At 40.2% G+C, this 21363-nt stretch overlaps 1 protein-coding gene and 1 pseudogene across 2 annotated transcripts in view; one reads left to right on the top strand and one right to left on the bottom strand.

Moving 5' to 3' along the window:
* SLC17A8 (solute carrier family 17 (vesicular glutamate transporter), member 8) overlaps nucleotides 1–21363 on the bottom strand; it is a 76896-nt gene that overhangs the window by 42293 nt on the left and 13240 nt on the right. The window contains exons 2-3 of the mRNA XM_006888519.1: nucleotides 10247–10499; nucleotides 3028–3146 (exon numbers count right to left, since the gene is read on the bottom strand). Coding sequence (XP_006888581.1) covers nucleotides 3028–3146; nucleotides 10247–10499 — 372 coding nt within the window. The remainder of the gene's footprint in view (nucleotides 1–3027; nucleotides 3147–10246; nucleotides 10500–21363) is intronic.
* Nucleotides 5766–6177, top strand: LOC102843802 (annotated as a pseudogene). Its single transcript, XR_438906.1, has one exon. The product of XR_438906.1 is annotated as an SNAP-associated protein pseudogene (transcript).

The following is a 21363-nucleotide window of genomic DNA, read 5'->3' as shown; positions in this document are numbered from 1 at the left end:
GGGCCTTGCCAGCGCCCGCCCGCCGTTCCAGTTGTTGCTGCTGCTGCTACTCCGCCTCCGGTATGGCGGGGTCGGTGCGCGCCCGTGGCTGGGACCTGAGCTCGAAAACAAAGATTCTTACCACTGGACCAATAAGCAACATCATGATAGATGGAGAAAAGATTGAAGTGGTCAATAACTTCATCTTACTTGGATCCACAATTAACATTGTTGGTGCCAATGGTAAGGAAATAATACATATTACACTGAGAAATTCTGCAATTAGGAACTTCTCTAAGAGGCATAATGATGTCAGTTTGGAGGCTAGAGTGCATCTGATTCAGGCCGTGGTCTTCCTGATCACTTACTACACATCTGAAAGCTGGACAATAAATAAGGATGACAGAAGAACAATTGATGACTTTGAGCTGGAGTGTTGGAAAAGAGCACTGAACATCCCATAGATAGCCAAAGAACAAATATGTCTTGGAGAAGGTGCAGCCAGAGTGCTCTTTGGAGGCAAAGATGATGAGACTTTGCCTCACATACATTGGGCATGTGGCCAAGAGGGATTATTGTTGGGAAGGGTGGAGGGTCAGCTAAAGAAAGGAAGACCCTCAACCAGATGGATTAACACAGTCACTGCCACAAAGGGCTGTGATGTGTCGGGAAGTGTGAGGACGGCACAGGATAGGACAGAGTTCAGATCTATTGTTCATGGTGTTGCTATAGGTTGTGCTCGACAACAGAAGTCCTCACCACAGGAGATGTTTAGCACACTGTGCTTCTGATATATTACACTGTACCACATCTCCCTCAAATGCTCATTATTTTCTTCTTAAAATCCTCTAACTTTTTACTTTTTGAGGAACTCCTTTTTGTTCTTGGACATCTCTAGTTACACAAACCCTGCACTAGAACTTTAGGAATGTTAAAGACACATTCTGCAATCTGGATGTGAGTCTCTACTATCTACTACTATGAAATTTCCATGGTATTGTTTGGCATAAGTCTGTGACTTGAGATCACAAAAAAAACCCTGGTCAAAGAGAAACACAACTTACGCCAGTATTTCGTTTCACAGCTAACAAAATTTAGGCCCAGAGAAGTGATTTGACAGAGGTTATCCAGTGAGTTAATTAGGAGCCAGGAGCTAAGAAGTCACCTGACTCAGACTATGTTAACCTTTTTATTACATAATCTCATACATAATGAGTGTTATCATTTGCTGGGTTCCATCGGGTCAGTTCTGACTCAGTGATTCCATGCACAACAGAGTAAAACATGGCTGGTCCAGTGCCAGCCAATCCAAACATGGGTTGCCAGGTTTGAACTCACTGTTGCCACCATCTTTTTAAAGGATCTCCTCTTTTGCACAACCTCTACTTTACCAGTCACAATGGCCTTCTCTGGGGACTAGCCCATTCTGATAACGTGTTCAAAACACGTGAGACAGTGTCTTTCCATCCTCCCTTCTTTCTTGGTCTCCCTCATTGCTGTTGAGTCAGAATCAAGTGATTCCTAACCCTCCCTTGGGTTTCCAAGACTGTAAATTGCATTGGAGGAGGTTTTCCATCTTTTTCCTGGAGCTGCTGGTGGATTCCAGCTGCCAGAGTGGCCTGACATTGGAGTTAGCAGCATAACTCCCTGTGGGCTAGACTACCAGAGTTTTTCCCTCCCTTCCAAGGCTGTACTTTTTCTAAGAAAGATCTGTGCATTCTTCTGGTTGTCCAAGGTATAGTTAACATTCTTCATCAACACAGTTATTCTAATGCAACAGTTCTTCATTCGGTTTCCTTATTCTTTGTTCTTGCATATAGGTGAGGTGACTGATGTCAAGCACACCTTAGTGCTCAAGGAACGTCTTTGCTATTGAACACTTTAAACAGATCTTTTGCAGCAGATTTGTTCAATGTAACACAATGTCCACTTTTTAAAACTATGCTCTATATTACTAGGGAGCTCTGGTAGACTAGTGGCAAGAAGCTGCACTCTAATCCCAATGGGCAATCTCACCCCGTGTGATTACCTGCCTCTGAAAACGCGCAGCAGGGTCAGGTATGGCTCAATTCTGACTCTACAATACACAACCACAACGTGATATTACCTGTTAAACAAGTTGTAAGGATTTTGGCTTTCTTTATGTTAAGGGGTAATCCATATTGAAAACTATAGTCTTTGATTTTCATCAGTAAGTTCTTCACATCTTTTTCACTTTCAGTAAGCAAAATGCTATTATTATGTGATGGAAGGAGAGTTGATGCCTTTGAGCTGTGGTGCTGGAGAAGAGCACTGAATATAGTATGGACTGCTAGGAGAACAAATACGTTCATCTTGAAGAGGGTGAATCCCGGCTGCTCCTTGGAGGCAAGGATTCTGAAGTTCTGTGTGACGTATTTTGGACATGTTGCAAAGCAAGATCAGTCCTTGGAGAGGGACGTCATGCTTGGGAGGGTGGAGGGACAGCACAGTAGAGGAAGACCCTCGATGAGATGGATTGATTCAGTCACTGGGGTAATGGGGATAGGTGTGTTGGAAACAATAAGATTGTCACAGGATAGAGCAGGTTTAGGGCTGTTGTACATAGGGTCACTATGAGTCACAGGCAACTTGATAGCACATAACAACAACATACATTATAGCTTATCAATGAGTGTGTCTCCATCCCTGATGCTATGTTCTTCTTTATAGAGTTCAACTTCTCAGATTATTTGCTCATTATGTAAATGATGGAAACACACAATATTGACCCTAAAAAACCCCCACCTGATTTTAAACCATGCAGTATCCCTTGTTCTATTCAAGCAAATGTCTCTTGGTCTTAAACATATAGCAAAACATATTAGATTGGGGAAGGGTGGGAATGTCAATATAATCATATTTTCAAAAACAAGATCATTGAGGATCAGTATCTGTGAATCTAATCTACCTACATGTTGTCCATCCTTCAGTCTACATCTCCAAGTTGAGAACTGACTTATACAAATTTTGCAAATGTACAGATCATAGGCAACAGTGCAGTAGTCATGTTGTATCTACTTATCTTACCTGTTAGCAGCAAACTTGTTTGAAATGAAACCGCCTGGAATCTGTGTCACAATATAACCCCAGAAAAAAGATCCATGGATAAGGCCCACTGTCTCCGGATCCCAGTTAAACTGTGCTATCTGGAAATAAGAAACGAGATATACATAACTTTACCACCAGTTTTCAGTGAGTATTTTACCTACTGGGTCATCCTTTCGTTCCTTTATTCAACAAACATTTGGAGAAGGCACCTATTCCTACATTTTTGTACTGTGGTGGTGGTAGTGATGGTGGTGGTGGTGGTGGTGGTGGTTTTCATGTCACTGTAATGCTAGAAACCATGCCGTCCATACTTCAACAACAAGGAGAGTCATCTTTTAGTAGACAGGCTTCTACTGGCTGAAAGCTGAGGAAAGCAAAAGAATGTTTATTTACATGGGTTTGGGGTTTGTTGGTGTTTTGTGTGGTGGGTTTTTTTTATTATTATGCCAAGGCATTTGACTGTATGAATCATAAAAAAGTTGTAGATAACATTGAGAAGAATGGATATTCCAGAACACTCAATATGCTCATACAAAACCTATACCTAGACTAAGAAGACATTGTGAGAACAGAGCAAGAGAGCACTAACTACATGGTTTAAAATCAAGAAAGATAGGGGAGCTCTGGTGGCCTAGTGGCAAGTACCTGCAACCACAATCCCAGGGGCAAACGGTTCGAATCCACCAGATGCTCTGCCGGGGAAGGAGGGACAATCTCCTCCTGTACCAGTCAGATCTGATTTGACTGTACATGCACGCGAAAATAATAAAATTAAAAAAAAATAAATAAAAAAAAATCAAGAAAGATGTGCATCAGCACTGTAGCCTTTCTCCATAACTTTCTCCAAATTCAATCTTATGCTGAGCAGATCATTAGAGAAGCTGGACTTTATGAATAGGAATGTAGCATCAGGATTGGAGGAACATTCATCCACTCCTTGTGTTATGTAGATAACACAACCTTGCTTGCTGAAAGTGAAGAGGATTTGAAATGTTGGCTGTAGAACATCAAGTACTATAGCCTTCAATATGATTACACCTTAACATCGAGAAGACAAAAATCTTCACCACTGGCCCAATAGGCAACAACATGATAAATGGAGAAAAGATTGATCTTATCAATTATTTCATCTTACTTGGACCCACAATCAATATCCTTGGTACTAGCAATCAAGAAATCAAAAGATGTGTTTCATTGGGAAAGTCTGCTGTCAAGAACCTGTCCAAATAATGTCAGTTTGACAATTAAGGGGTGCCTGATTCAGGACATACTCTTATCAATCATTTGCTATGCATCTGTGATCTGGACAATGAGTAAGGATGACAGAAGAAAAATTGATGCCTTTGAGTTATGGTGTTAGAGAAGAGTATTGAATCTCCTATGGACTACAAAAAGAACAAACATGTGCAGAAAGTGCAGCCGGAGTGTGCCCTGGAGGCAAGGATGGTGAAGACTCATCTCACATACTTTGGGCACGTTGTTGTATTCCTTGGGAAAGGACATCACGCTTGGGAAGATGAAGGATCAGCGAATGAGAGGAAGACCTTCACCAGATGAATTGACACTGGTGGCTTCACCAATGGGCTCAGGTATGTGAGAATTGATGGAGGATGGCACAGGATAGCATAGGGTTTAGATCTGTTGTTCATAGGGCTGCTATGAGTCATACTCAATTCAACACCACCTAACAAGAAGAATAGAAAAGATATTTCTCTATATGAAAATCAATTAAAAAAATTTTTTTTAAAAAAAGATTTCTCTCTTCCACACATTAACCTTTTTCAGCTCACAATAAAGAATCTAAATAGTTCTAAAAAATACTGTTAGAAATGTTAAATACTATCCTCCAGTTCACACTTCCTGTCTCTGCCTTGGACTCAGATGTCTCGTTTATCCATAGAGATCTTCCTTGATTATCACCCCAGCTGACTAGACATCTAAATTGACATAACCAGGCCATAGACTGGGCTCAGGCAATCAGGCTCCATGATCGTACTCACTCTCTCTTCCTTCCGCAGTAAGCTCTTGAATTTGGTCCCCTGGAATCAGGGCCAACTCAATTAGCTTTCCACAGGGCAAAGACTCCAAGAAATAACGCTTTGGAGAGTAGTAAGAATGCGTGAGAAAGACAAGTAGTCTGTGGAGGGACAAGGAGAAGTAGATTGATGCGGAAACCATGTGGTTACAAACAAGCTAGAGATCTTAACAAGGATTATCTAGTTCCTCTGTAGTCCAGCCCAACCCCGCATAGCCTCTCCCATCCGATGAAACTACACCTACCCTCACTTAACGACTATCTCATTATCTGGCATTTTGCATTTACAACAGTAGTGAAAAAGCTATTTTGTGCATAGGGTCGCTATGAGTCGTAAACGACTCGACGGCACATAACAACAACAACAACAAGGACATGTGTATGGCAGTAGCAAATGTTGAGAAATGAAGCAAGAGTAATCCTGGCTTTCATAATTATGGTTATGTGTCAACTTGACTGGACCAAGATTCTCAATGGCACTAAGTAATGAGCTAATGTGACAGCTATGTAACAATGCAGTCATCCACTATATTTGGTAGTCATATGAGGCAGCCATGTTCCTTTTTGTCATAATGCTGATTTCACATAACAACCTGGAACCTAGCTGCCTAGGTGAGGTTTGAGTGGAATTGTATAAAAGTTCATTTCTGGCGGCAGGTTCCAGGCGTCCGGGTAGTTCATGATGGCAGGGACTGGTTCCGCCGCTGTGTCTGGAGCCGGGATGCCGGTAGCAGGGCCTGCAGGTCGTGACCTGTTCGCCGAGGGGCTTCTTGAGTTTCTGCAATCGGCTGTGCAACAGCTCAACTCTCAGGTCCACGCAGTCAGGGAGAGTCAGGTAGAACTCCGGGAACAGATTGACAACCTAGCCACAGAACTGTGTCGTATCAATGAGGATCAGAAAGTGGCCCTGGATCTTGACCCCTACGTGAAGAAGTTACTTTAATGCCCGGCGCCGAGTTGTCTTGGTCAACAACATTCTGCAGAATGCTCAGGAGAGGCTGAGGCGGCTAAACCACAGTGTTGCCAAGGAGACAGCGCAGAGGAGAGCAATGCTGGATTCAGGAGTTTACCCTCCTGGTTCACCAAGCAAGTAACACGGGACAGAAGATGGACACAGGATCACAGGATCACAAGTACTGTTTGCAGCTGCCTTGTTTCAGCCACCATGAGAAGACTCCAGGAGACACTTAATACCTGTAGACCTTGAGAGAGCAAAGTCTTATAGTTTGTATCTAAAACACGTTAAAAAAATAGACACCTGACTCATTTATGTGGAATGCTGAAGAAACAGGTGAAGAAGACTCAAGCTACCAAAGGACTTGACTTACAGCTTTGCTCCCTCCCAGGAATGGACTGAGGCTTCTAACTACCTACTCAAGACCCACCTCCTCATTCTTCAGCAGGTTAACAAGGGTGAGGTTTCCTCTGCTGTGTACCTGGCTTAGGGACCTGGGTAGTATGTCCTCTGCCTATGACTTATTTTCTTTTGTTTATACCAAGGACTTGGAGAAGAAAACAGGCAAAGTCAAGGTGAACAATGCCTGTCTATACCTCCTTTGGTGATTGCAATGACTTGAAGGTAGTAGCCATGTTGCTAGTACCATTTAATTCAATAAATGCTTCAATAATAAAAAAATAAAATAAAAAAAAAGTTCCTTTCCCTCTCCATGATGGAGCACAGCCTGGATTTCTGTTCCATGCAGGGCTGTACCCCATGTTCTGGGCACACATTGTACAAACATGTTTTGTTCTGTTGTATATAGAGGTTCCTATGATTTGATGACAAATCAAATAACAAACTACTTTTTTGGGGGGGAGGGCATTTTTCTTCCTTTTAGTATGTAAAAGCTTGTGACAAACTACTTTTTTAAAGAAGGAATTTTAAAATATTTTAAAATATTACTACTTTAGAAAAAACTATAAAAGATATAAAAGGTATAATAAATATTATTTTTTATATATTATATAAAAGAAATACAGAAAATATTTTGCCATCTCTAGGCTTTCCTAATACATTTCTTACTGTTTGAACATGCTCAGTTGTTTTCTGAGCCATGCTGTATTTGAACAAAAGATGGTCTATAAATTGAAGCTATGTTAGAGCTTCTGAAATGCTACCAAACCCCTTATATTGAGGCCAGAGAAAATGATGCAAAGCATATTTTAGATCTTAATCAGTTTTTCTAAAACTCCACAAGGCAAAACCATAGACACTAGATGGTACACACTAGCATTGTTCCTTTGGTTTATCACAATGTCTTGGCCACATGCCTCAAAGCTGACTCTATTGACCCAAGCCTGTCTTTTCAGGCAACAAACAAATGGAAAACAGCATCTCCTTCCGATCTGGGTCTCAGCAGACAAGTTTTAATTAGTTGACCTGGCTCACAAAGGGCCGAAAGAATACATGTGATACACATCTGAAAACTAGCTAAAATACATTATTTTGTTCTTTTTAAAAATGTATGCATACCCTCCCTCTCCAAACACACAAAAACTAGGTTTATTCTTGTAGGATGGACTCAGCTGTAGCATCAAACAGATGATTGATTCATGAAAAATCTCCATGGAGCTATTCTCCTGTTGTAGAAGAATGTAGAAGAAAGAGAGAGAGAGGAAAAAAAATTAGTGCAAACTAAAGAACTCTTTTTTTAATGCATTGAAACCAATTTTCCTAAACTAGCCCTTGGCAGGAGACTGTTGCAGGTTATAATATTCATAAAGTAAGCCTGGAGTACAGTGTCTTAGGGTAGGTTAGTCCAGGAATACCTGCATTCCACTCTCCCTCTAGGAGAGCCGCCAGGCTTAGCACAGGTAGGTAAGGCTTTGGAGAGTCACAGAGAAGACCCTCATTTAGCCTTTGTGACCAAGTACTGGCCATTTCATGTAGCACCATGTAGCACAGTCTTCCTGAACACAAGTTTGGGAAACTATGCTCTGGATATTTCTCCAAATACATATGAGGTCCAGAGAATAAAGGTATCTCTCTGCATAAGGAACCCTAGCATCCCAGTGGGTTAAGTATTAAATTGCTAAATGAAAGGTGGTGGGTTGGAACCCATCTTGCAAGAAAGATTAAGTAATCTGCACTCATAAAAATTTACAGTCTCAGAAACCCTGCTCTAGAATTTCTTGGGCGAATTCTACTCTACGGTGGAATTGGGTTTCGGTTTCATCTCTCTGGATTTCCACATGAGACATTCTATTCTCTGTGTGTGTGATTGAATAAGGCATGTATTTATTCGGTCTACACTTGGCAAGCATTTTCGTTTCCTTTATCTCTCATAGCCTTAATAGTTCATTGTGGTTAGGTGCCATCAAGCCAAGTGTGGCTCATAGCAACCCTAAGAACAACAGACCTGAATCCTGTCCTGTCCTGGGCCATCCTCACCATCTCTGACATACCTGAGCCCATTGCTGCAGTCACTGTGTCAGTCCACCTGGTTGAGGGTCTTTCTCTTGTCTCTAGGCTTATAGTTGAAGAAAAGTCCCTGAGTGACACAAACATTTAACCCACTTGGCTGACGACTGAAACTCTTGGTGGTTAACACTCATCAAAAGCACCTCAGAAGAAAGGTAATCTACTTCCACCAAAGTGACTATGGAGCTCAGCTCTACCTTGAGCTCCACTGATGTCACTGTGAGTTGGAAGCAGCTGGATGGCACCAGCAGGACTGCTATCATTTAAGAAACAAACCCGATTTTCTCTTTCCACTGATTCAGAAGTATGCTTGCTCAAACTATGACGGTTTCCACTTTTGATTGCTGCCTCCACTCTCATCTCACTTTGATCCAGACTTCTCCCCTTGGGCAGTGGTCATTCTGCAGTACCGACCACGTCTCTGTTCAAACCCATCCTACGTGACTTCCTCCCTACATGACTTCCCAGATCTCTAATGATGTGACTCCATCTCTTGCTGCTCACCTACTAGAGGTGAACCTGGAGGATAAATCTGGAGCCTTTCTTACTAACGATTTGCAACGTGAAGATTACGGAGGGAATCCTAGAAAGAAGTTTATGAACTTGGGTGGAGAAATTCTGACATCATTATTTTCACTAATAACCATAATGTAGCTTTTTCTTCAATAGTGACCATAAGCAACCTACCTGGAGTACTCTGAGTATTCTTGACTGTGTCACCCATAGCGATCATAAAGATATTTATATCATATTCTGGTTGTTTCAATATTTCAAACTCTCATTTACAGTTTGAACTTCAAAATTGCAGTGGCTGTTTAGACCCACTGCTGTATTCTTCTAGCTAATACTTTATTTTGTCATCAAATATCCTGCCCAGTTTGGGGTTTTTAACTGTCTTGGTATCTGTATTTTAATCTTGGGAGCTCTGGTGGCCTGATGGGTTAGGAATTGCACCGTCAACCCAAAGGTGCATTCCACCTACTGTCAGTGAGGAGAAAGATGGGCAATCTCCTCCTGTGCAATTTACAGTCTCTGTGGAGGGTCAGCTTCGAGTCAGTTCCTACTTGACAGCACATAACAACCCAACATTTTAATATAGTTTCCTTTATAATCTTATGTGTTTTATGTTACCAAGTTTAAAAATCATGTTGACAAAGATTCAGATTCTGCGCTGGATTGCCAAAGAAGTCCATGACAAACAAGAAACGTGACACAGTTCCTAAAATATACGATTCTCTCACTCTCTTTTCCTTTCCCCCCTCCCCTCCCACTTTCCTCCCTCCCCTCCCACTATTTCCTTCTCCTTCCTGCCTGGGTTCTCTGTTTTTCTGTCTCAATCTCTCAATCTGCTATATGCCTTCACACTTGTTATTCCATCTTTTTCAAACCATTTATTTCTTTCACACTATCAAAACTCTGTTTATCTGGCAAATTCCTCCTGATATTTCATGTCCAGCCATCAGTTTCTCTGGAAAGTGTTTCACAATGCCATTATCTGGGCCAGGCTCCCTTCTCCATGACCTCAAACACCCTGCACATTTACAACCCAAACGGTCACTTATATGAAACCTCCACCAGTCCTCTATTCTGTTCATCATTCCAGCCCCAGCCACCTTGCATAGGTCCTGGCACCTGGAAACTACATTTGTGTCACCTTAGTGAAAGAATCGCAGGGCTTCATTTCACCTGGCAAAGTATTTCTTTACCCAATTGTGGAGTTTCCACCCCAGATTGGCACCAACCTGGATTTTTGGTTTTCCATCAACATACACAGTGCTGTTGTTGACCATTTCCACGATGGCAACTCCAAGATTGCACCGAATCCCAAAGGAAATGCAGAACCCCAGCCCGCTCATGATGGCGATGATGTAACGTTTGGGGACACCACAGCAGTGGCAGTCGCAGAGGGGGTGACTCGACCTGGACACCGGAACTGGCCTTCCTTCTTCATTCAGCTCAAGGGTATCCTCTTCCTCACTGGTCCCATCAATTTTTCTATATTAGAGAGAGGATGAACCGAGAAGAAAAACTAGAGTAGGCAAATTTTAAAATACTTTTTAAAAGTATACCATAGAAGGAAAAAATAACCGAAGATACTACCTGCATATTTTAAAGCAATTACTATTATTTAAGTAAATCATAATGGTTAAAATTATTGAGTTTTTTCCCCTCCTAGACATTAGGTTGCTCCTTTGGTCATTAAATATTTAAATATCATAATAACCTCATATGTTATTTTCATGCTCATTTTATATTGGGGGAAACTAAGTAATTTGAGGTAACTTCTAATCCAATGTTTGTATCTTTAACAATATAACAGAGGGGTGAGGATGTGCAGGGGGGTGGGAGTAAGGGAGGCTGGGATTAATCATAGGGTTGTATAATTTGATACGTGGGGATTGAGGGGTATTGGAAGACTCTGGTTTGGAAAAGTGTATTCAAATTTTATATATAAACTGGTGTAATAAATATATAGTATACTGAGTTTCCTGGTGAAAAGTTATTGATACTTTTTCTACATTGTATAACCCATCTACTTAACTTTTCATACCATTTGATCTATCTAAAAATATATGCAATAAAAAATTAATTCACTATAAAATTCTTCTGTCTCTCTGCAAAAGTCTCATTAAAATAATAGGTAAATGCATTGTTGTAAAGTGTTGTTGAATTGGCATCTGATCTGTAGTCTCTGGGTAGCTCCACAGATAACCCGAAGACATGTGGTTCGAATATACCAGCTACTTTGTGGGAGAAAGATGGGCAAACTCCTCCTGTGAATTTTAGTTTTCATAGCTATTTCATGCATGTTGTGGTGGTGGTGGTGGTATTATGTGCTGTCAAGCCACCTGCAACTCCTAGCTCTAAACCCTGCTCTATCCTAAGCCAATCTTATCGTCTCAGACACACCTACCCCCATTACCCCAGTCACTTAGTCAATTCGTCTTATTGAGGATCTTCCTCTCTTGCACTGTTCTCCCAAGCATGATGTTCCTCTCCAAGGACGGGTCCCTCCTTGCAACATGTCCAAAGTATGTCAGACAGATCTTCGGAATTCTTGCCTCCAAGGAGCAGCCTGTTTGACCCTCTCTAGGTAGAACCTGTTTGTTCTCCTAGCAGTCCATGATATATTCAATACTCTTCTCCAGTACCACAGCTCAAAGGCATCAATTGTCCTATCATCCCTAGTTAGTCATTGTTCAGCTTTCTGATGCATAGTATGTAACTGTAAAGACCATGGCTTAGATCAGGTACACCTTGGTCTCAAGATTGACCAACATCATTGCTCTTCAGTACTCTGGAGATGTCCCTGACAGCAGATTTTCCCAATGCAATTTGTCTTTTAATTGCCTGGCTACTGGTACCAAGAGTGTTGATTGTGGAGCCAAGCAAACTGAAGCTGTTAACAATCTCAATCTCTTCCCTCTCTGTCATGATGTTGCCAATTATTCCAGTGGTGAGAATCTTTGTTTTCTTGATGTTGAGCTTCAATCCATAGTGAAGGCAGTCCTTGACTTTCCACAGCAAGGCCTTCAGGTCCTCCTCAGTTTCAGCAAGCAAGATTGTGTCATATGCATAATGCAGGTTGTTGATGAGTCTTCTCCAATCCTGATGCCACATTCCTCCTCATAGAACCCATCCGCCCATATGATCTGTTCTGCATATAGATTGAATAGGTATGGAAATAGTACACATTCCTGGCATGCACTCTTTCTGATTTTAACCCATGTAGTGTATCCTTGACCTGTTCTGACTACTACCTCCTGGTCCAGGAATAGCTTTCACACAAGCAGAATCAAGTGTACTGGGATTCCCATTCTTCTCAGAGTTAGCCACAGTTTGTTGTGATCCACACGGTCAAATGCTTTTACATAGTCAATGAAATGCAGATATCATTTTATATATAGCAGAATTAAACACCAAGTCCTACACAACCTTCTCATCTTCCACCTTTGTTTTCATTGTTACTGTTTTCTATTTGAGCATACCTCATAATGACCCTATTAATAACAGATCTGATCCCAATCCTATCACTGTGCATTCTTTATCATCCCCAACACAAATGAGTCCATTGTTGTAGACACAGTATCAATCCATCTCATTGGGGGTCTTCCTCTCTTTCACTGACTCCACTTTGTCAAGCATGCTGTCTCTTCCCAAGAAATAGCATCTCCTAATAACATGTTGAAAATACGTGAGATGAAGGATCATCATCTTTGCCTGCTAGCAACACTCTGATTGCACTTTCTCAAAGACATACTTGTTTGTTCTTTTGACAGTCCATAGGATATTATTCGCCAGTGGGGTACTATTCTTCAATGGTACAACTCAAATGCTTTGAATCTTCTTCTGACATTCTTATTCATTGTCCAGCTCTCAAATGCATAGTAGGTGATAGGAAAGACCGGCTTGAATCAAGCACAACTAGTCTTTAAACTGATATTATTGTTTTCAGGTCTTTGGAGAGATCCCTGGCAGCAAATTTCCCCAATTATATACATCTCCCAAAATCCTTACTTCTAGTACCAAGGGTGTAGACTGTAAATTCAGGCAAGATGAAATCTTTGACAATTCCATCTTTTCTCCATCTTTTGTGATGTTGTCTATTGGCCCAGTGGGGAGGAATTTTGTCTTCCTGATGTTGAAATGCAACCCACATTGGAGGCTGCAGTCCATGACCCTATGCAGTGAGTGCCTCAAGTTCTCCTCACTTTCAGCATGCAAGTTTGTGTCATCTGCATAACACAGGTTATTTATAAATGTTCCTCAAGTCCTGATGCTACACTTTTTTCATAAAGTTCAACTTCTCTAATAATTTTCTCAGCTTAGAGATTGAACAGCTATGGAGGAAAGATACAACCCTGACTTACACCTTTCCTCTTTTTAAATTATTCAGTGTTCCCTTGCTCCATTCAGACAACAGCTCCTTGGCCTCAGTATAGATTTCATATAAGCCTAATTATTCTGAAATTCTCAGTCAACTCAAGGTTAGCCATAGTTTGTTATGATCCACACAGTCAAATGTCTTTGCATAGTCAATAAAATGCAAATAGACATTCTTCTGATATTCTCTGCCTTCAGCTAAGATTTATCTGACATCAGCACTGATATCTCTGGTGCTATGGTCTTTTCTGAACTCACCTTGAATTTCTGGCAGTTCTCTGTCAGTGTACTGGTTTAGACATTTTTTTATGATCTTCAGCAATATTTTTCTTGCATTTAATATTAATAATATTTTTCAATACTTTCCACATTCTACTGGATAACCTTTCTTGGGAGTAAGAACAAAAATGGGTCTCTTCCAGTCAGCTGGCAAAATAGCTGTCTTCCAAATTCCCTATCATAGACTGCTGAGTATATCCATGGCTGCATCTATATTTGGAACATGTCAAATAGTATCCCATCAATTCCTGGAGCCTGATTTTTTTCCCCCCCCAATGCCCTCAATGCAGCTCAGAGCTCTTCCTTCATCATCATGGGCTCTTTATCCTATGTTACTTCCTGAAATGTTTCAGGGTCTATTAATTCGGGTTTTTGTATACTTACTCCATGTGTTCCCTCTATCTTCTATTGATGCTTCTTGAACCAGTCAAAATTTTTCTCATTGCATCACTCAGTATTGCAACTTGAGGCTTGAATTTGTTTTTCAGTACTTTCAGTGAGAAACGCTGAGTGTATAATTCCTTTTTTATTCTCCAAATCCAGCTCTCTGCACATTCCATTATAATACTTTGCTTTGTCTTCTCAAGTTGCCCACTGAAATCTTCTGTTCATCTCTCTTACTTCCTTTTGTTTAGGCTTCTCAATGCCTCAGTGTAATTTGCAGTCTCTTGTGACATCCATTTTGGTCTTTTTGTTTTCCTCTGTCTTTGTAACGACCTTTTGCTCTCTTTATGGATGAAATCTTGGATGTCATCCCACAATTCATCTCTTCTTCGATCCTTAGTATTCAGTGTCTCAACTCTGTTCTGGAGATGATTTTAAATTCAGGTGGGATAGACTTAAAGTAATATTTTGGCTCTTTTGGACTTATTTTCTTCAACTTCAACTTGAAATTGCACATGAGTAATTGATGGTCTATTCCACAGTCAGCACCTGGCCTGATTTTGACTGTTGATATGGAGCTTCTCCGGTGATTCCCCCCTCCCCCATGTTGTTTTTATGTGCTATCAAGTTGTTTGTGACACATAGCAACCCGATGTACAACAGCCCTAAACCCTGCTCTATCCTGTGCCAATCTTATTATTGTGTTATCTGTATAACTCAGATTGTTGATGAGTCTTCCTCCAATCCTGATGTCACATTTTTCTTCATAGAGCCCAGCCTCCCAGACAATCTATTCTGAATATGGATTGAAAAGGTATTCACTCTTCCCAAAGATTTAGCCAGTCTGATTCCTATGCAGCTCATAGGTAAAGCCCATGTGGATAGTCACTGTCTGTGCTTCTTTAAAAAAGGTCTTTGCAGGACAAATACTACATAGTCCTGCTGTTGTAAAACGGGACTGACATCAGGGTTGGGGGAGACTGAAAAAAAAAAAACGGATAAATTATGTATACTGCATTGAAACAGATGAGGGAGAGAACTGTTTAAAAGCGATAAATGATTATTATTGTCATGACAAGAGTACAGAACAAAGGCTGCATGGTGGAGTGAACTTGGGGGAGGGATTGTATAACAATGAAAGAATTTTTCTTTTACTTTACAAAGAGAAAAGTGAAGTGGGGTGGGGGCTGGGAGAAAATTCTGTGCAAGAATGAATGAATGGAAATCCAAAGTCTCTGTAAATTTTCATTTAAATTAATAATAATAAAATTCAGAAAATTTTTTTTAAAAAGGTCTTTGCATAGATGCTCTCATCCTCCAGCGTTGCACTATATAAGATTGTGTTGCTATAGCAAAGAGTTGGAAGCAACCTAAGGACCCATCAACAAATGAATGGATAGAGAAGCTATAGTATATCCACACAATGGAATACTATGCTGCATTGAAAAACAAGGAACTCATGCAATATTATTCAAAATGGGTGACCCTGGAGGACATTATGCTAAGTGAAATATCTCAGTCACAAAGGGACAAATACCGCATGGTGCCACTGTTGTAGAATGGTTCTGACATCAGGGTTGGGGTATGACAGAAAAAAACTGGATAAATTATGTATATTGTATTGAAACAGATGAGGGAAAGAACAGATTAGAGGCTATATATGATTGAGTATTATGGTTAGCACAGGAATAGAGAATTAAGGTTGCATAGAGAAGTGTACTCGGGGTGGGGTGGGGGAAGGGATGTGGAAATTTTATACTAATGAAGGAATATTTTTTTTTCTTTTTCTCTTCGGAGGGGGGAGCGAGCTGGTGGGGAGGGGTGGGCAGGGAGAAAAGTGCGGCAATGAATGAATGGAAATCCAAAACCTCTGTAAATGTCTATTAAAATTAATAATAGAAAAAGAAAAAAAAAAAGATTGTGTTGCTATCTGTAAGTTAGTCACTTGACTGATTTTCAAAAGTAGATCACCAGCCTTTTTTCCCTCTCAAGAGAAAGCTCATTGCTGTTGAGTCAGAACCAACTCATAACTGACCCTCCGGCAGGTTTTCAGACTGTAAGTCACATGTGAGATTGCCCATCTTTCTCCCTCAAGTTTCCCAGGGAGCTCTGTGGCCTAGTGGCAAGAAGTTGTATGACCATCCCAAAGGCACATGGGAAAACATGGCAATCTTCTCCTGTGCTATTAAACTGCCTCTGAAAATCCACCAGAAGGTCAGTTATGGGTCAGTTTCACCTCAACAGCACACAACCCAACAACAACGTTTTTAGCCCAGACAAAACTCTTTCTCTGGGCGCTAGATCCCAGTCTTTCTCATCTATGCAGGAAAATTATTCCAGAAACTACTCAAATGCTTTCTTCATCATCAATCCATTTTCTCCTCTACTAAATGACTTCTTATAAGTCTGCAAAAAGACTACAATACAATTCCTCCCATACTGAAATAAGGATAAAAGTGTAAACATTTTCTCCTCTAGCTATTCTCCTCGTTCCTCATATTCCTTTTTAAACAGTAATACTTTTTGAGAAAGCTGTCTGAAATCATTGCCTTCCGTCCCTGTTTTCCGATTTTGTTCTTGGATTCATTCCAATCAAGTCTCCCCTCAGCTGTCCTCTGCTCTCAAGGTCAACTGGGTCCTCCACGTGGCTGAATGCAAATGTCATTTCCAGTCCTCATCTAAACGCCCTCAACACGCCCCGAGTCATCAGCACTTGACACAGTTGACCACTCACTCTTCTTTCATCCCTTTATTTTTCCCTAGAGAATCACTCTTAATTGGTCTTAATTCTTCCAGCCACTTCAGTTTGATTTTTTAAAATATATTTTTATTGGTTCGTATATAATCATTCAAAAGTATTGGTTTTTTATGCATTTTATGTTTTATAAATCATTCACGTACGTTCAATTTTATGTCATTAATTACCATTGCTCAATGCCTATTATCACCGCGTCTTTTCAAGCCTCCATTGAACTTTTTCCATTGCTCCACCTCCTTCCACCCACTAGTCTCTGCTATCCAGGTGATTTTCCCCCCTCCTCCTTTTTATGCCCCTCCTTGTCTCCTTCTCCTTCCCCTTTTGAACATGTTACACATCTTGCTCAGTTATTCTTCTGTTTTCACAATCGTGTCCAGCCACTTAAGTTTTGTCCCATTTACTGATTCCTTATTTCCTCAGCATGTGAACTAGAGTATTTGAGGGCTCAGTTTGGAGGCTCTTGTGCTTTCTAACTATACTCTGTAGTCAACTCCTTCCAGGTTCTGGGCTAAGGACAAATACTACACAAGACCATTATTGTAAAAATAGAAGGAAAACTAGTAAAATGTATTTGGGTGTCCAAAGGTGGAAGGGATGAAAGCAGAGAGGTGAGGATGGGCAGAGAAATCACTGCGTCCCACAATTTGATGGGTAGAGGGAGAGGGTAAAGAAAATGGGAAAGATACAGCAGTAACCTGAGAAGATAGGGTAATAGTGGACATAGTGATTAATTTTATAAAATTATAATTTTATGAAACTGGTGGATTTGAACCACGTGCCTTTGGAATTGCAGCAAAATTTCTCACCACTAGGCCATCAGAGTTCCCTATTGATGCTGTTAACTCTGAAAATTGTTTGGGTAACAGGCATGGGAATGATTGTATGAAACACAATGTGAATGAAGGAAAATGTGAAACAAAAACAACAAAAAAAATCACACATATGCTGACAGTTCTCAGCCTTCATATCCTGACTTACTGAGCATCTCCGAGATACATAATAGGAATCTTCAATTTAGCAGATCCAAATGAGTTCCCTTTGATGGAACAAATTGCTAAAATGTTTCCTATCTCAAAAGATGAGAGTCCTGGTCCTATAGTTTTCAGGAAAGGGTAGGGTGGGGGAATTGGAGTCATTCTGAATATCTTACTTTTTCTTCAATCTATGTCCAATCCAAAAGTCAGTAAGCCTGAGTTTGAATATTGACTTTTCCACTTACTTAATTACATGATTTTGGCTTACTTTAACTCCTTAGTCCTCAATTTCCTCATTAGTAAGTTGAGAATTTTAATGGTCAAGAAATTATTCTGAAGACTATCATCAGTGAATTATTATATTTAGGCCATTTAGGACAAATGCAAATGTGTGAGCAAGAAGTGTTTGCATGAAATTTGGATACAGAAGGATGCAACTCATAGTGGAAGGAGTGTGCTGGTGAATTGTTAAAGCAAGTGTAATGGTTGAGGAAGCTAGTTCCTCTATCACTGCTGTGGCATAAAGATAATAAATGCCTTCTTATTTAGTAAGCAGTGGTGGTAGATATGTTTTCTCTAAAGCTGCCTAGTGGTATGTTGCAATGTTCTATGTGATGGCTTTATCACAGATACAGAGTACTCATATCTGGTCCTCTCAAAGTTGGAGAGCTTCCTAAAATGCTTCACTAAATTCCATTCTCCTTAAACCATGGTAGATTCTGTTAGTTGCAACTAAAAACTGTAACTGATACAACATGTGAGAACAAAAGATTATTTCTATATGTTAACAGGCAATATATTATATGTCCAAAAATATATTTTATTCTTTCCTTATCTAGGTATTAATGCTATGGCCCTTGCACCAAGCTTTGAAAGGAATTTCCAAGATCTACCTGTTGTCAAAATATTTAGAAGTTGAGAAAAAGATACAAAATCTATCTTGTCTAAGAAAACCTGCTAGACCTGCTCCCTGTTAGAAGAAGAGAGGATAGATGATAATTGGGACAGGGAAGGTTGAGGGCTGATAAACCAGAGAGCTCTGTGTCTTGCTTCTTGAGAACAAACCTCAAGATGGGGAGTCCTTAAGAGGTAATACTCCTGAGAAGCAGATTCTAAGGATGGAATTCCGGAGTTGGATTGCTCACTAGCTGGCTGTCAATAGCCACCATATCCATGATGATAAATTAGTATTAGTAACTCCTGGCCTCCGACACCATTGTGATTTTTACTAATCCCACCTGTGGTGAACTGGGATGGGACATAGCTAGAAGTATATGCATAAGAACACGTATTATGTCTGAGGTTTGAGAAGTCAGGAGAAGTAGTAATTTCTCTAGGGAGTTGTCTACCATTGAATGCTTTAAAAAGAGAAAACTTATAATATCCAGGCAATCAGCTATCAATTTAAAGGAAACTGTAATATTCTCGAAGTTTCCTTGTAATCATTTAACCAGTGCCTCATATCCTATAGTTGGCAGGCAGATAGAAATGTGATCAGGTGCAGAACTTAGTTATAAAAATGGCAAAATTCTCTCCTTATATGTGAGCTAAAATTAATGACTTGCTTCTAAAGAAAAGAGATTGAAAGAGGGGAAAGTACAAGGTATTCGAGATAACTTGTGGTAAGGAGTTGTGCTGCCAACCCAAGTGTGCTTGGTTCGAATCTACCAGTTGCTTTGTGGGGAAAAGATGGACAATCTCCCCAGTGGATTTTATTGCCTCTTAAAAGCTTCTGGGGGATCACTTAGTTCCAATTTAATGGTGCATAGCAACAACAGCAGCTTAACACTATCAAACACTATTTACTCAAGCAATTAAGATTAGCGTCACTAGTAAAAAGTCATGTTGCTAGCATGTACCCCTCATATTATGCATTGAGAAAGATATTTTGCTTTTATAGTATTCCCTTTTATCACCTCCATTAAAAATAAAGCCCTTAGCCAGATGGAGAAGCATTCAGCAAAGCACCTGAACAATATTCCTTAGCATTGTGCGGGTCATAAAAAACAAGGAAACTCTGTGACCAGTCAAAGATGGCTAAGGAGACATAACTACTAAATGCAATATGAACACCTGGACAGTATTGCTCAGCATTGTCAAGTCACGAAAAATAAGGACACACTGAAAAACTGACAAGTCAAAGATGACTAAGGAGACATATCAACTAAATATAATATGAGATCTTGAATGGGATTCTGCAACAGAAAAGAACATCAGTATGAAAAATTAATAAAATTTAATCAGTTATGGAGTTTCATGAATAGTAAGGGAGCTCTGGTGGTGTAGGCCATGTGAAGTTGTTCTCTTAACCCAAAAGACGTGCCCTTCTGTTGGTTCAAACCCACCAGCTGCTCTTCAGGAGAAGACTATTCTCCTCTTGTGTTATTTACTGCCTCAGAAAACCACTGGAGGGTCAGCTAGGAGTCACTTCCAACTCAACAGCCATGTGTTTGAGGGGTTTTTCTGAGGGTATAATGTTAACATTATATAAAACTGGGCAAAAATGTATATAGTATCTTCATGACTTTTCTGTAAATCTAAAATTATTCCAAATCAAACACCTTTTAAAAATAATAGAACTCCAAAGAAGGTATCATTCTAAGACTAGGTAGCTATTGTGCACTAAACCTAGGTCCTAATATCAATGGAGACTTGAAGTCTGGAGAGAAGGAGAATATCTAAGACTTGGGGTCAATAGAAATATATATCCTGTGCTTTTTCTAAAAGCAGATATAGCAAAATGGTCATGACATAAAGAGATCAAAAGGCTTAAAGAAGTGGATATGGTATAATACATTTACTCTATATGACAAAGAACCCTAAAACACTACCCAAGGGAATATAATAGTGATTCTCTCCACTATCAGTTCTTCCCCAAAAGAACCCATGATCATTTATTTGTGTACTCATAGACCAAATAAAAGGGATAGCACAATGTTTTGAGAATCCTTGGATAAAGGGGCAAGTTGGTGCTGACATCCAGGGACTTATATCACTATCCTGTGTTAGTGAGACTTAAGACGGTCAAGAAAAAAGTGAAGTCTAAGTTCAGGTCAATTTCATTATGGCTCCACTGGGCTCATAGTTAGTTCCCACATGGATTTATTTAGTTCTCACATAGAAAATTGAAATGGGTATGCCTGCATCTGACAGACAATTACCATTGTTTTTCATTCCTTGGCTTGTGCAATTAATATCTATTGTAACATGAAAGGCCAAGTGGAAGTCCTTGAAATTGTCATTCTTGACTATTATACTAAATCAAATGTAGTATTATATGATGGGATAGAATAAAAGGTACTAGTCCACTTTCAGGCACCCAGAGGATGCAAGAGTAGTACCTATTGCCATAGAGTTGATTTCTGACTCATAGAGACCCAGGAGGGGTAAAGCATAACTGCCTTGCAAGGTTTCCAAGGCTGTTTTTGATCATAATAGGAGCAAACTGCTACTTTTTTTTTTTATTCCATGGAGTGGCTGATGACTTCAAACTATCAACCTTTAAGATAGCCGTCAAACAGCAACCATCAGCGTTAGGGATCACTGTGGTGGTGATGGTGGTGGAGGTGGTGGTGGTGGT

The sequence above is a fragment of the Elephantulus edwardii genome, unplaced genomic scaffold (assembly GCF_000299155.1).
Source record: "Elephantulus edwardii isolate Elephantulus edwardi_28Jun2011 unplaced genomic scaffold, EleEdw1.0 scaffold00068, whole genome shotgun sequence".
In the NCBI taxonomy this organism is placed as follows: Eukaryota; Metazoa; Chordata; class Mammalia; order Macroscelidea; family Macroscelididae; genus Elephantulus; species Elephantulus edwardii.
The sequence above is the reverse complement of the archived record's forward strand: the minus strand, read 5'-3'. Positions and strand labels throughout refer to the sequence as shown.